Below are 15,991 nucleotides of genomic sequence, written 5' to 3' on the forward strand. Positions count from 1 at the left end.
CTTCATTCTTCAATTGTTTCATTTGGCGTCTATAATCTTGAGCTAAATACACAAAGATAAGTTTGTTACCTGAGAATGTAAGAAAAGAAAGAAAAACAAAGTAAAAAGGTACAAATTTTATTATATTATAATATATATATATATATATATATATATATATATAGGGGAAGGATGTATAGAAAACCCACTTTAATTTAGAAAACCCGGGAAACTCAAAGCTCCCGATGTTTTTTTATTTTGAAAAAAATTATACATGTTATATACATGTTTTTAATGGTTTTGGGCAAAAAAAAAAATCAAAAAAGCGCCGAGTAGATATTTTTTAAAAAAATAAACAAGTTTTGGTGTAACATATGTTACATTCATCTGACATATTTGTAACATGTGTTACACCAAAACTTGTTTATTTTTTTTAAATATCTACTCAGCGCTTTTTTGATTTTTTTGCCCAAAACCCTTAAAAACATGTATATAACATGTGTAATTTTTTTAAAAAAAAAAATTTGGGAGGTTAGAGTTTCCCAAGTTTTCTAAATAAAAGTGGGTTTTCTATAGATACTTACACTATATATATATATATATATATATATATATATATATATATATATATATAGGGTAGGGTTCAAGAATGAACATTAGGTTGAGAGTGAATTGTGTGAACTAATCTGGGCCATTGGATTACATCATCTAGAGATTTTTAAAAATGACAAGATTGTAATTATAATGTTGTAACTCCCTTTTAAAATAAATGACAAAAGGGTATTTGTGTCTTTTGTAAATTGCATTTATTAAACAATATAATCAAAATCCCTAAAATCTCGCAAGTTTCCGTATATACAAGATACATAGTTGTTAGTGTATACACATGTGTACAGTCTCGCTAGTATCAGTTTATACAATATACACAGCTGTTAGTTTATACACATGTGTACAGTCTCGCTAACTATCACTTTATACAAAATACACAGCTGTTAGCTTAACACATGTGTACAGTCTTTTATACATCTGTGTCTTATATTCAGAAATGGTTACATATGTGTATATTAACAACATATAGTATATTAGGCATACACACGAGTAGATTCATACAAAAATTATGAAATTAATGAAAATGAAACATATCACATGTATGCAAAAATAAATAACTTCATCCCATATTAAAAAAAATAAAAAATTAATGCCCAAAAATAATTACAATTTCAATCTCAGAGAAACTTTTTAATGTTTATTGAAAATTATAAAAAGTTAAAAACAATGTATTATGATATCTATATATACAGATAATAAAAGAAAAACAATATTCAAGTTAAAATAAGAAAAAAATCTATGGATAAAGAAATAATGGAGAAATAATTAAAAATGAGAGAGAGAGAGAGAGAGAGAGAGAAAGAGTTAAGGTAGTGTTTGGTATGCAGGAATGAGAGGCGTAATGGAATGGATGATTACGATGGAATGAAGAAAATGGTGTTTGGTTAGTCAATGGAATGGAATCACCCATTCCAAAAGCCATTCCATTCCCTCAAAATCATTCCATCCATCCCCCATGTTTTTTTTTCATTCCATCCCCTCTTTCACCATTCATCAACAACACCACAACCCACCATCTTCGCCACAACCCACCACCACCCATCACCGACGCCATTGCCGCCACCCGCAACCCGACAACCACCTTCGCCGCCGCCGCCACCCACCCGCCACCGTTACCACCCACCGTCGCGACCAACCGCCAACGCCCCTCGCCGCCGTCACCCACCACCATCGTCGATGCCACCCCCACCACCACCAACCACCGCCACCTCCGCCGCCACCCACCACCAATGGCCGCCGCCACCGCCACTCGTCATCGTCGTCGCATCGCCACTCGCCGCCACCACCACCACCTATCGCCGCTGCCGCCACCCACCACTGCCACCTATAACCACCCACAATCACTACCACCGACCACCACCACCACCACCACTCACCGCTAATTTTATTCCTTCGTTTTTCTTGCCACCAAACAATACACAATAATAATTCATTTCATTCACACATGGTAACCAAACAAGACATGGAATGGTAATGATCCATTGCATTCCCTCGTCCATTCCATTACTTCGTCCATTCCATTCCTTCGTCTATTCCATTACCCCATACCAAACAGACCCTAATAGATGAGAAAATTAAGGGATTTTAATTAAATATACTTGGGTAATGTCAATCTTACCCTTTTAATCTGAAAAATGATCAATGGCCAAGATTAGTTCACTCAGTTCACTCTCAAGAAGTTGTTCACTCTTGATCCTAATCCTATATATATATATATATATATATGTATATTGTTTTTGAGGGATGATGAATAGTTAATTTATTTTTATAATAATATATAGTTTTTAATTATTTAATATATTATAATATAATAGTTTTTTATTACATTTATGTTATGAATATATCATTTATAGTGACTCTCCGCATTCTTAATAGAGGCTATAAATAGAGGCTTTGTATTTCATACATGTACATCAATAAGAAACTCATTTCTCATTCTCCCATTCTTTTCTATACATTGCTAGTAGGTCGCTGTTTCACAACATGTTATCAGCACAAATTGCTTTTGAAGTTGGATTGTATCAGCACAAGACACCATGTCGTATCAACGTTGGCGAAAGAGATAAAAGGCAAAATTGTTGATCTGGTATGAAAACCCTTAATTGTTTTAATTTTATTTCCTCTTTTCTCATCGATTGTTGGTATGATAAAACTTGAAAATTAATTTAAGCTTTTCTTGATATTTTTTATTGGTTATTATTTAAGATTAAAATCATCATGAACAACATTGACATCATCCTTATTTAACCAGGATCATAATGTTTTTATTTCTTTATTTACTTTCCTAGTTACGTATCTGAATAGTTTTCTTTCACAAACAAACACCTACGAAAAACATTGAGATGTGAAGAAAAGAAAGCAAAAGTAAACCAAAAACACAATGGTTTTTTTATCAAGAAAAAGAATCTTTCTAGTTTCTCTAATTGATTATTTACAATATTGTAACTAATTTATTACCCACCTTGGTTATCTTTTTTTTTATCATTAAACATTTTATTGGACTTCAAGGGAAGTTTTGGTACACTAAACTGAATAGGTATGTTTCATTAACGGTTTGAAAAGTTGCTGTATCTAGTGAATTTATGCTTTAATTTAGTTGCCCAAATATGCAATATATATTTAAATCTCCACAATTGGTCATTTTGAAACTACTCTAAAGATTTTAATAATATAATTCTACTTGTATGTCAACTAACTCTTGAAAGATGTAGTTATGTATGGTATGTATTAAACGTGAAATTATTTAGATTGGGAATGTAGTATGCCATGATATGCCGTAGTAGATACATGTTATACATCTTTGTAAAAGCTAATAAATTAAGTTGTATATCAGTTTTGGTTTTTGAATTGTAATCGACTTACTACTTGTGGGATAAATTGTTTTTATTATATTTTATAGTTAGTAATTAATTAGCCTTTTATTGTTCTAAATTTTATACAACGAATTACGTTTTTGGGGTTTCAAAGAGACATTACAAATTCTAAATCATTATGTGCTTTTAATTTACAAAATTTTGTTGATTTTGGGATGATGATTTTGAAATCGCCGATAAATGATCCGCAAGATTACTTAGAAATTTTCAATATATTAATATATAAATTTAATTTTGATTTGGTGAATGGATGTAACTATTATTATGGTTTTGAATTTTGATTGGTCCATTAATTAGTTTTTGTTATTAGTATTTATACAATTTTATGTTGAACTACCAAAATACAATTTGTATTAAAAGGTGATGTCTAATAGTTCTATTTGAAGATAATCATTAGTGCAGTTCTGTTAATGAATTTACAATAATGCACATGTTTATATAATAATATGTTATAATATGACAACTACTTAGTTAACTTTGTTGTATATCATTGTTATTGCAATTGTATAAGCCTTTTAGTTGCTATTAGATATTTAAGTATGTGATTTGATTCTATGAAATATTTGTGTGGTAAAAGATATTATTTGAAAATTTACATGACACTAAAATTCTCAAGATGCCTGATATATTTTCTTGAGCAACAAAATTTATTAGTATAAGAAAGATCATTACAAGTAATAAAGATTCATATGTTATTATATGATCGAGAAAGTTGATAGTGACATTTGTTTATTTTTTAAACTATAGTGACAAATATGTGTATATATGATATACTTGTGATTGGCTATATCATGCTATATTTATGCATAAATTACATACATTTTCTTGCAAGTGATGAAAAGATATATGTCTTATTTTATAAAGTTTTTCTATAACTTGTTTTCTACTACAATATGTTGTAACATAGTGTATTATGCAAATTGACTCTACATTATACCTTGATTTTATCATGCATCATGTAAATATTGTTGAATAAAAAAAAACCAATGTGGTTTATATGCTATCATAAAAAAAGTATAAATATGCTTAAATATGACATCAGAAGTGTCATACTCTCTGAATCTGATTATTAATTTATAAAAGGTCATAAGATTTATAGACCGACAATACTACATGACTCGGTCATGTAACGATTTCTCAATTTATAATATATGAAAAGAAGATTGTCTTTAATGAAAAACTGGATAAAAGATGTTCATTTGTCACACCTGAGATATGCTCATGAAGTAGCGATACCATTAACAAAGTATGAGTTTAAAATGATTTCATACCCATGTGACTAAACAAAGAATGAGAATCCATGAATGTTTTCGGATTCTATCTCATTGCTTAAAGTGAATATGATGTTGATCAGTGTAAAGGTCACGATCATTAGGGTTGTGCAACGGTTCAGAACCGAACCGAACCGGAACCGAACCAGAACCGTTAATTGCTAAATTTAAGAACCAGAGCCAAACCGTATTATAACGGTTCCGGTTCGGTTCCGAACCGGTTAAACGGTTCTTGTGTAAACGGTTCTCGCGGGAACCGGTTGACAATTAAATCCTAAAATTAACAATTCAATTGAAACAAATCAAACCATTTAAAACATTAATAACTAAGAGTTGCAACATTCAAGTTCAAACCAACCAAAATAAAAGTAGCAAAGAAACAATAAAAAAATTCAAGCCATAAAACAAACTCTAAATAAAACTATTACAACCATCGTGTTAACAATTAAAACAAGCGATACACTATTTACATACACATTTACAATTCGATCAACATTGATTTGATTATTTTTGTTCAATTTTTATTTTCACTTACGAAAAACTATATGTATCAGAAAGCAAACATCTAGAAAGAAAATATATGCAATCACAAAAAAAGGTCATGTAGAATAGCGTACATGTATTTGCAGGTTGTTGATGGAGATGAACTTGTATGATAGCAATTAGGGTTAGGGTTGAGAGATGGAGAAGAATTAGAAGATGAAAGATGAGATCGTGGAATGAATATAAGAGAAGGGAATGAGAATTAGGATGGCCGGATGATATTGAAAAGCTCATTAATAAAATAGGGTTTTAAATATTTATAATCCCAAGTGGTTTTAGCGGTTCTTTAACTGGAACCGTGGTTTTAACCGAAACCAAACTGGGAACCGTTTTTACCCAAATGTAAGAACCAGAACCAGACCCTATATACAAAAATACGGTTTGGATCTAGCGGTTCCAGTTCGGTTCCCCAGTTCTGGCGGTTCTGAACCGTATACTGCTCAGCCCTAATGATCATGACCAAAGGAAATTAAAATGATGCCACCATGAAAGTTTGTTATTATGCTCATGTGAATAATGAGATCAACCATGTTAATTATGTGGCGATTATACAATGATCGTTATAAATGTCGTGATCATGGTAAATGAGAGAACTATAATGATCCTATATTGATAGTGAGATCAACCATGTTAATATTGAAATCAACCACAAGAAGTGACTCACTAAGGAAGTGTTTATACGAAAATATAATATATGAAACATGTATAACATGAATATTTGAAATAATAAGATACGGTTCTCTCATATTTTATGTCGTGTATTAAACAAACACGAGTGAAACTAAAACATGTATAATCCATAAAACCTCCGATGAAGAATGAAAAGTTATAAGACTTGTTCTGGTTCTACTTCATTCCCTGAATTGAATGTGATTATATAACGATCATTGAAAATATCGTGATCATGGACATAATTGAGAAATTTGTAATGACGATCATAATAATAATGAGATCGGTCATCAGAAGTGTTATAATAGCCAATTTGATAATGAGATTGACCATATCAGAATGATATGATAGCCAAGTTCAGAATTGTAATAATGGTCATAATGAGATTGACCACTATAAGTGGAAAATTATGGTAGTGATTATACGAGAACAAAATGTGAAAAAGGATAAAGTTATATAACACAATAGTTTGCAATGATAACACGTTCTCTCGCATAATGCAACTACTACACATACGATCGTAAACTAGAAGTTTATGTATCATGATTATTTACTTAGGCATGACTGGTTAGACCACACCAAGTCAATGATGATGTGAAACATATTGAAGAACTAGAAGGAACTGGCAGATTCTTCAAGAAAATAATTAGCATGTAGTGTTCGCTCTCAAGGGAAATTATATATTTGCAAAATAAACAAGGGTGTGTATACCTAAATATTCTGGAAGCGATTAAAGGATATGCATATCCCAACATGATACCATTTAGTGTTTTAAATCGATGCATCGTCTAAATGGTTATCAAATCCACAACCTGAAGCTTGTGTGATTATGGCTTAGCTAATGTGATAGCAAGCATATTAATCCAGATTAGTATATTTATTTGATAATAGTGAATTTGATTCCCAAGTTATTAACGATCATTGGAATAAGTGTTATTGTTGAGATGACCACTAAACATCTACTATTGGTTACAAAGCCAATGAACATGAGAGGAGCAAAAGTTCATTTAGGTACATGTAATTTTAAATATAGTTCCATCAATTCACATCAAGCCAATAAGTTATAGTTCTCCCCATACAGTTGGTTTTTGGTCAGGAACAAAAGATGTCTCATCAAAGATTTTGGTTGTACGACATATATTGAAACTCATCCACCACACCGCACAACGATGGGACTTCTAAAAAGTTTGAGAATATGTTGGGTAAAAATAATCGTCTATGATTGAATACTTAAAGCCATTAGTGAGAAATTCGTTTATGGCTCATTGGTTTTCACTTTAGTGAATGAATGTTCCCAACATTAGGGGGGAGATAACAAGCAGTTGGAAAGTGAAAAGTGAAATGAATTATCATGTCATCTTGATCCTCAGACTATAAACTATGAACTATAAGTTTAAAGTATAATTCATTTACCAATATCAAAGAACAAATTACCAGACAAGTTCACTTACCTAAATAGCGTGACTAAGTAAGTCACATAATCAACTGCTTATGCTCCAATTATATGTGTGTCCCAAGAGGACAACCACATATTTTTGTAATGAGTCTATTGCAGGCCTAAAGCGTGGTAGACTAGTTGATTCCAATAATAAAATTCCTCGAAAGTTTAAGCAACTAATTAAGATGGTCAAGTCGAGGTTATAGTAATAAGATCTCCTGAAGAGACAATAGACATGATGGTTTAAGAAGAACCTCAGGTACCTGAAAATAAGGAGATCTCGATAAGTTGTATCATGTCTAAGATATGTATGGAATCGAAATAAAAATCGACGTCGTTATACTTTTGTATATAATGTAGCGCTTAAAATGATTAAATGATGAGGATCAAGATTTAAGATCTGCCTATGAATGAATATTAAGAAATGATTGGCCAAAATGGAAAGACTCAAATAAGGCAAAGCTGAATTCTCTAATGACATGGAAAGTATCTGGACCAACAATACATACAACTGAAGTTGTAAAATATGTAGGATATAAACAGGTCTTTTATGCGAATTATGTGAAAATCAAATTGAGTGATATAAAGAAACATTGGTGGCACAATAATTTTCGCAAAGACCTATGATTGATTATGAGGAGACGTATTCTCCAGTGGTGGATGCATTGACTTTCCAATATTTTATTAGTCTGGTAATATAAAGAGAGAATTGATATTCGTCTTATGAATGTTATGTATCATTTGATACTGAGAGTTTACATGAAAGTCCCGAAGGATTAAATTATATAGGTCATGTAAAGAAAGTTCTCGAGAACAATGTGATCATTGTATACATATTCGGATTTTGAATAGGTTATGATTTCTTACATGTTGGATATAATTGAAACTCCTGATGAGTTTCTAAAGTAATTGGGTGCTTAAAAGGTTAACTGAAACATCTTAACGATGTAATACTTGTGCACCAAGAAACGTACATAGAAACTTGTACCTAGTGATTGTGATATCTCAATAAATAGTGTCCACGCATGGTACAATATGGATTTTGGAGATAAAAGCAAGTGTTCATGACATTTTTGCATATGATATAGATATCTATGTGTTAAATGGGCAAATTTATGTAGCAAAACTTCTAAAGAGTGAAAGCACATGCATATTTGGATAAGATGGAAAGAATTCCCTCATGGATTGATAATGCTAGAAGCATTAATGATGTCAAAACCTCAAGAACGTATTATATGAAATTGACAAAATACGTATGGACTAAATAGTCGAAACGAGTGTTGTACAACTTGAGATATTCGCATAAAGAGGGATATAAGTTTGATTAAACTAGCCATGTTCTATGAACATTCTACTTTTAAAAGCTCACTATAATCGCAATTTACAGTAATGATGTCTAGGCATCATTGAGAGAAATTGTCGAGCTTTCAGAGGGAGAATTTTTGAATGAATATGGCACGGTTTAATTATTACTCGAACTGCAGTTCGAGTATATATGTAATTATATTTTACAAATCCACCAAGTACATCTAGAAGATGATGTTTGGATATTTTAGTATGGACATAGTTGAACCTTAAAGTATGTTAAAGGTTGTTAAGTCATTTGTTATAAGAAATGCCGATTATCATCTCCTACCAAAGTAGAGATTCTCATTCTAGAAGTACCATCATTAAATGCATAAGTGTATTAATATGTTTTGTTAGCTATGCATGGTTATAATATCTTTCACTTGAGCTTATTGTCATGATATAACATTTGTCAAGCGAAGAGACATTGGAATGAGTTCAAAGAAATATTTCAGTTATAAACGATATTTGATTATATTTTACTAACCCATCAAAACAAGTTTGGTTAGTCTTGTAGATGCAGGAATGTAATAAACGCAGTCGTGCACACTAAGGGATCAAGCGACAAATCATTAGCTACAAAAGCTTTGTTCAACTTCTAAGGAAGATGGACACAAGTCACTTAAAAGATACATGTTAAAATGAGGGGGAGACTTATTCAAGTTGCACTATTTTTCCCTTGACTAAGTTTTGTCCCATTGGGTTTTCTTAGTAAGGTTTTTAATGAGGCAACATACCTGATCCAGAAGTATTAGGGGGAGACAATACGCGCTGCACTCTTTTTCCCTTAGCTATGGTTTTATCCCACTAGGTTTTCCTAGCAAGGTTTTTAATGAGGCAGCATCACCAAGCTTACAAGAATACTGTACTATTTTATCATGTGGATCGTCAAGGGGGAGTGTTATGAATATTTTATAGTGACTTTCCACATTCTTAACTCCTCATTGTATTTACTCTTATGTTAATGTTGAGCCTATAAATAGAGGCTTTGTATTTCATACATATACATCAATAAGAAATTTAGCTCCCATTCTCCTATTCTTTTCTATACATTGCTAGTAGGTCGCTGTTTCACAACAATTTACTTTTAATAACATATTTTTTAAACATATATTCATTTACCTTTTTTAATAATTGTTTTTTTTCCTTTTTTTGAACATATATTAATTTAATGATCAATTTGATACTTCTTTAATAAGTTACGTTTGTAACTTTTTTTTTTCTAAAAACTTAAGTAGGTAGTTGTGTTTAATTTCTTTCCCAGATATTCCGTTATAAGTTTTGTTAAAAACAAGGTTATTCTCAAAATAAAGTATTTATTTGGTATTGTAACGCGGATAACTTATTTCTTTTTGCTAGAGGGGATCACAATTCAGCTAAGGTCATCTTGGATTCCCTTAACATTTAGAAATATGTCGGGTTTGGTTCTGAGCATGACAAAAAGTACTGTATTTTTTGGTAATGTTGCGGACTCGGTTAAAGCCCGGATTCTAAATATTATGCCGTTCGACGAGGGGGTTTTACCGGTTAGATATCTGGGTGTTCCGTTAATTTCTTCTCGGCTGCACTATAAGGATTGCAAAAAACTTATGGAGAATATGGATGCGAGAATTACGAACTAGAAGACCAGTGCTTATCATTTACAGGTCGGTTACAACTTATAAAATCAGTTTTATCTTCTATGCATATCTACTGGGCGTCGGTATTTATTCTTCCTAAACGTATTATTCAAGAGCTTGAGGAGAGGATGCGGAAGTTCTTGTGGTCGCAAGGAAATAATATCAAAGGTAAAGCTAAAGTTAATTGGAAATCGGTATGTATGCCGAAAACGGAAGGAGGCTTGGGGATTCGGCGGGTGGTCGACATGAATAATGCTCTAATGGCTACACATATTTGGAGTTTGCTTTCAAATCGGGAGTCTTTATGGGTCAAATGGGTGCACTCTTATCACATCCAAGATCGAAGTTTTTGGGAAATTCCTGTTAAGAGTAATATTTCATGGAGCTGGCGAAAGTTGTTGAGTCTGAGGCCTCTTATTCGTGATTATGTATGGACTAAAGTGGGGGATGGCACAAAAACGTTTGTGTGGTTTGATAAATGGGATAATATTTGTCCGATTAGTATGTTTATTACCCCGAGACGTATATCCAATGCCGGTTTTAGAATGAATACGAAGCTGGCGGAGGTGTATATTCATGGAGAATGGAGATGGCCGATTGCCTGGATCAACCAGTTTGCGGTGCTAAACAGCTTGAGAGATATGGAGCTAGCCTCAAATCGACATGATGAGCTTGTGTGGAGATCGAGGTTGGGAGTAGAATCGGAGTTTAACACGGCTTTAGTTTGGGATGACATTAGACAAAGTCAGAATGAGGTGTCATGGGCGAACTTGGTGTGGTTTCCGTAGGCTATTCCAAGGCACTCATTTCTGGTGTGGCTCATTATTCATAAAAAAATTGAAAACACAAGACATTATGTGTAAATGGAACTCCTCGGGTAATGCTAATTTCAGTTTATTATGCTGCTCTTTATGCACGTTGGGGCCGGACTCGCATGACCATTTGTTTTTCGAATGTAATTATGCGGATCAAATATGGAGTGGAGTTAGGGATAAAGCAGGTATGGGAACGATTCAGAATAAATGGGTTGATATTTTTGATTATCTGGTGGGTATTGCGCAATCTAAGACGGCTGAGCATGTCATTGCTAAGCTTGTGGTAAATGCGACAGCATACTTTGTTTGGGAAGAAAGAAGCAGGCGTCTCTTTACAAACAAAAGAAGAAGTAAGGACCAGCTGATTCAGGTTATCTTGACGACTGTTCGAATGAAATTATCGACTATGAAGTTCCAGAGTACAATTCAGGTGGCTCATGTTTTGCAAGATTGGAGTCTTCCTCGTGGTCTCCTTGTAGCGGATGATGATAGCGGTTGATTAGTTAGGAGTTGCTAGTCTTGTTTTGTCGCTTGTTGGCGAGATGTTTCTTTAGTTAGCGTGTTGCTGGTTTTATGTTTTGTTTTACTCTTGTATGACATGTCATACTTGAGAACTGGAGGATTTCCTGTCCTTCACTTGTGCTTTATAGTTTCATGGTTGGTATAAAATTCACCGGGGTAACCCTTTACCAAAAAAAAAAAAAAAAAAAAAACACGATACGATGATAAACCAAATCTTTCCAATGGTTTGACTTTTTAAATAACATGCTTTATTTTTAAATCACATTTGTTTTACATTATCATTTGCTCGGTTTCGGCGCAACGCGCGATATAAAAAATGATGATGAATAGTAAATTTATTTTCATAATAATATATAGTTTTTTTATTATTTTATTATTTAATATATTATAATATAATAGTTTATTATTATATTTACTTTTAATAACATATTTTTTTAAACATATATTTCCTTTACCTGTTTTAATAATTGTTTTTTTCTTTTTTTGAACATATATTAATTTATCGATTAATTTGATACTTCTTTAATAAGTTACGTTTATAACTCTTTTTCTAAAACTTAAGTACGTAGTTGTGCTTGATTTCTTTCTCTGACATTCTGTTATAAGTTTTGTTAAAAACGAGGTTATACTCAAAATAAATTATTTATTTGGTACTATAAAACGGTACGATGATAAACTAAATTGTTCTAATGGTCTGACTTTTTAAACAACATGCTTTATTTTCAAATCACGTTTCTTTTACATTATCATTTGCTCAGTTTCGACATAACGCGTGATATAAAAAAACTAGTTATAATAAAAAGACATAAATTGTTAGGAATGTATTTACTTATATTCATAAATAAATATAAACTGGTGGATGAAACCCACGTATTGCGGTGGAATCTTAAAGTTTGTATTTACTTATATTCACAAGTAAACACAAACTAGTGGGTGAAACCCACGCTTTGCGACGGGAATCTTAAAATTTGTAAGGGCCGGTTTTGACGACTATAAAAAAGTTTATTTACAATGCTTTATCACACAAAACTTGTATGGTATAATAAAAAAAGGGAAGACATTTATGTCTTATATTGACCGACAACCTTAAGAAGGAACACCGATTCTTAGGGCTGCAAACGAACCAAACAAACACGAACAAGACCTTGTTCGTGTTCATTTGTTAAGAAATATATGTGTTCGCGAACCGTTCACGAACACTTATCGAACGAGATATTATGTTCGTGTTCATTTGTTAAGGAAATGAATTTGTTCATGTTCGTTTGTGTTTTTTGTTTCTTTTAGGCAACGAACGTTGACGAACACAAATGAGCACAAATCAATGTTCATGAACACAAATGTAAAAAAACGAACAAAGAATCGTTTAGGAACAGAATATATAATACACCGATACTTATTAGATATTTAATTTGTCGGAATTTTAAAGTATTTAAATAAATATAAAAACTAAAAACACTAATGAAGTATCGAACACAAACGAACACGTTACCGAATGTTCACGAACATAAACGAACGGACACGACCTCTGTTCATGTTTGTTCATTAAACTAAACGAATGAAATTTCTTGTTCGTGTTCGTTTGTTTAATAAACGAACGAACACAAACGAACTTTCCGCCGAACGGTTCACAAATTGTTCGCCGAACGTTTGATTCGTTTGCAGCCCTACCGATTCTGATAACACTAATACCGGTACCTATGTTGTTTGGTCGGTACCTGCTCAGTTCGTCATCGTACCACTATATCAAATATAACTCTGTTTATAACACTAATACCGGTTCCTATGTCGTTTGGTCGGTACCTACTCGGTTTGTCACCATACCACTCCGTGTGTATATAGTTTTTACAAAAAAAAAAAAAAAAAAAAAACTAACAAATGAAAGTTACAAGAGAATGATAAAACTATTGGGTTAAAGGTGATATAAGAGGTGAAAATGAAACTTAAAAAAAAGGTAAAGTTACTATTCAACACATCTTGCAAATATATGTATATTAAAAAAAATTGTATTGAAATGTCGAGAAAAAAATTAAATGCAATTGTGCATTTTGTTTTTATAAAATTAAGCAAACAACGAAAGTTACAATATTATATATAAATCTAATTTGCAACATATCTATGCATTATGGTTTGTACCATAATGCTTAGTGACTTGTACCACTAAAGACAAACTTGTCTTTCATTTAAACACTATAAATAATTTTGCGAGTTAACACGACGCAACGTGCGTGTGTGGTTAAACGTTTTTACGTCGTCTATTTTTTTCCCGTTTGACAGGTTCATCGTAACGCTCGGGGTCCTAAATCGACTTAGTTATTTTTCATGTATTTTACGTTTCGGTTTAATTTCTTCGCATTAACACAAAGACAAATTTTTATTTCATTTAAATACTATAATTATATATAAATCTAATTTGCAACACATCTATGCATTATGGTTTGTACCATAATGCTTAATGACTTGTACCACTAAAGACAAACTTGTCTTTCATTTAAACACTATAAATAATTTTGTGAGTTAACACGACGCAACGTGCGTGTGTGGTTAAACGTTTTTACGTCGTCTATTTTTTTTTTCCGTTTGACAGGTTCATCGTAACGCTCGGGGTCCTAAATCGACTTAGTTATTTTTCATGTATTTTACGTTTCGGTTTAATTTCTTCGCATTAACACAAAGACAAATTTTTATTTCATTTAAATACTATAAATAATTTTGCGAGTTAACACGACGCAACGTGTGTGTGGTTAAACTTTTTTTCATTGTCTAATTTTTTTCTGTTTGACATGTTCATCGTAGCGCTCGGGTCCTAGATCGACTTAGTTATTTCTTTATATGTTTTACGTTTCGGTTTAATTTCTTAGCATTAACACGCTGCAACTTCAGTGTTGGAGGTCGCTGGTAATAGTGTGGCATTGGTGTTCGCTCCAGCCGCAATGCGGGGGGTGCTTAATACTAGTTATTATGATAAAGACGAATATTATTGATATATTGGTTCACTGTCGATATAATGTTGTAAATGGTAGAAAAGTGAACCTTAGCCAACTTTCCAGAATCTTAGTAATACGCATCAAATGCAAGAAAACACAACTCTTCATGTTTACTTCTCACGTAAGAATACCACAATGAAAAGAAGTTTGTTTTCGTATTTATACATGGGTTCCACAATGAAAAGAAGCTTTGTTTTCGTTTTTAGTGGTGGATCTATAAAATCATTATAGAGGCAACGTTTTATTTTTTCTTTTAAAGAGGTAACGAAATCGAAAAAAGTCATATTTTTTTCAAATTTTAAACTACCGCCGCAGCCAGGGGCGGACCTAAGTTACGAGGAACGGGGTCCCCGGACCCCAATCTTTTTTTAAAAAGTAGTAGAAACGGTATATAAAATTGTCTATGGACCCCATAAAATAATTTAGTTGGACCCCATAACAATGAAAGTGAGCCTAGTGCAGTGGTAAAACCCCTTGTTTACACACAAAAGGTCATGGGTTTGATACCTATTTCTTCGTTTTTTTTTTGTTTTTTGGACCCCATTTAATCCTAGGTCCGCCACTGCAACGTCAAGAGACAACAGGAGTTACCACTTTTCACACTCTATATCCACCCCTGTTCGTATGGGTGCAATAGTAGCGTATGTTTCCACTCCTTTTAAATCATTGTGTAACCCTATAACATCTATGAATTATTTAATAAAACTTCATATTAAAAATCTAAGATTTATAAATTATAGTGCACCTTCATTATTCTTTATAAGTTTAGGGCGTCAATTCCCGACACAACCCCAAAAAAAAAAAAAAAAAAAAGACAATTTAAATGTCAAGGTTAGGATTAATGTCTTAATACAAACAAATATACAGACCGTGTGGGTTCACCATTCATCCTGTTAATCTGAAATTCATTAACCCGACACTCTTTAAATTCCTACCTAAATTAATCTTTAAAAATAAAGTAGCCTAAATTTTTTTTATAACTAAGAGCATTCACAATGGATCCTCCATATTTATGCGGAGTATAATCTTTATATTTGTGAGAGTGGTTGTAAATTGTTGTGAGGTCAAAAAAAGAGAAAAATGAGAAAAAGTTACTGTTCGTAGGCCTGCAAACGAACCGAACGAACACGAACAAGACATTGTTCGTGTTCGTTTGTTAGAAAATATATGTGTTCACAAACACTTATTGAACGAGATTTTATGTTCGTGTTCGTTTGTTAAGGAAATGAACTTGTTCGTGTTCGTTTGCGTTTGTTTGTTAATTTTAGGCAACGAACAAAAACAAACGTTGACGAATACAAATGAGCACAAACTAATGTTCA

At 32.5% G+C, this 15,991-nt stretch overlaps 1 protein-coding gene across 1 annotated transcript; it reads left to right on the plus strand.

Annotated features, from left to right (window-relative positions):
* Positions 1-10,410: 10,410 nt before the first annotated feature.
* Positions 10,411-11,136, plus strand: LOC110875725 (uncharacterized mitochondrial protein AtMg00310-like). Its single transcript, XM_022123930.1, has one exon. The coding sequence runs from the start codon at positions 10,411-10,413 to the stop codon at positions 11,134-11,136; it is 726 nt and encodes a 241-aa protein (XP_021979622.1).
* The last annotated feature ends 4,855 nt before the right edge of the window (positions 11,137-15,991 follow it).

Source organism: Helianthus annuus, chromosome 9 (genome assembly GCF_002127325.2).
Source record: "Helianthus annuus cultivar XRQ/B chromosome 9, HanXRQr2.0-SUNRISE, whole genome shotgun sequence".
In the NCBI taxonomy this organism is placed as follows: Eukaryota; Viridiplantae; Streptophyta; class Magnoliopsida; order Asterales; family Asteraceae; genus Helianthus; species Helianthus annuus.

What these genes read in the sequence shown, in the direction of transcription:
- LOC110875725 (XM_022123930.1), top strand. Translation starts at nt 10,411, where the DNA reads ATGCATATCTACTGGGCGTCGGTATTTATTCTTCCTAAACGTATTATT.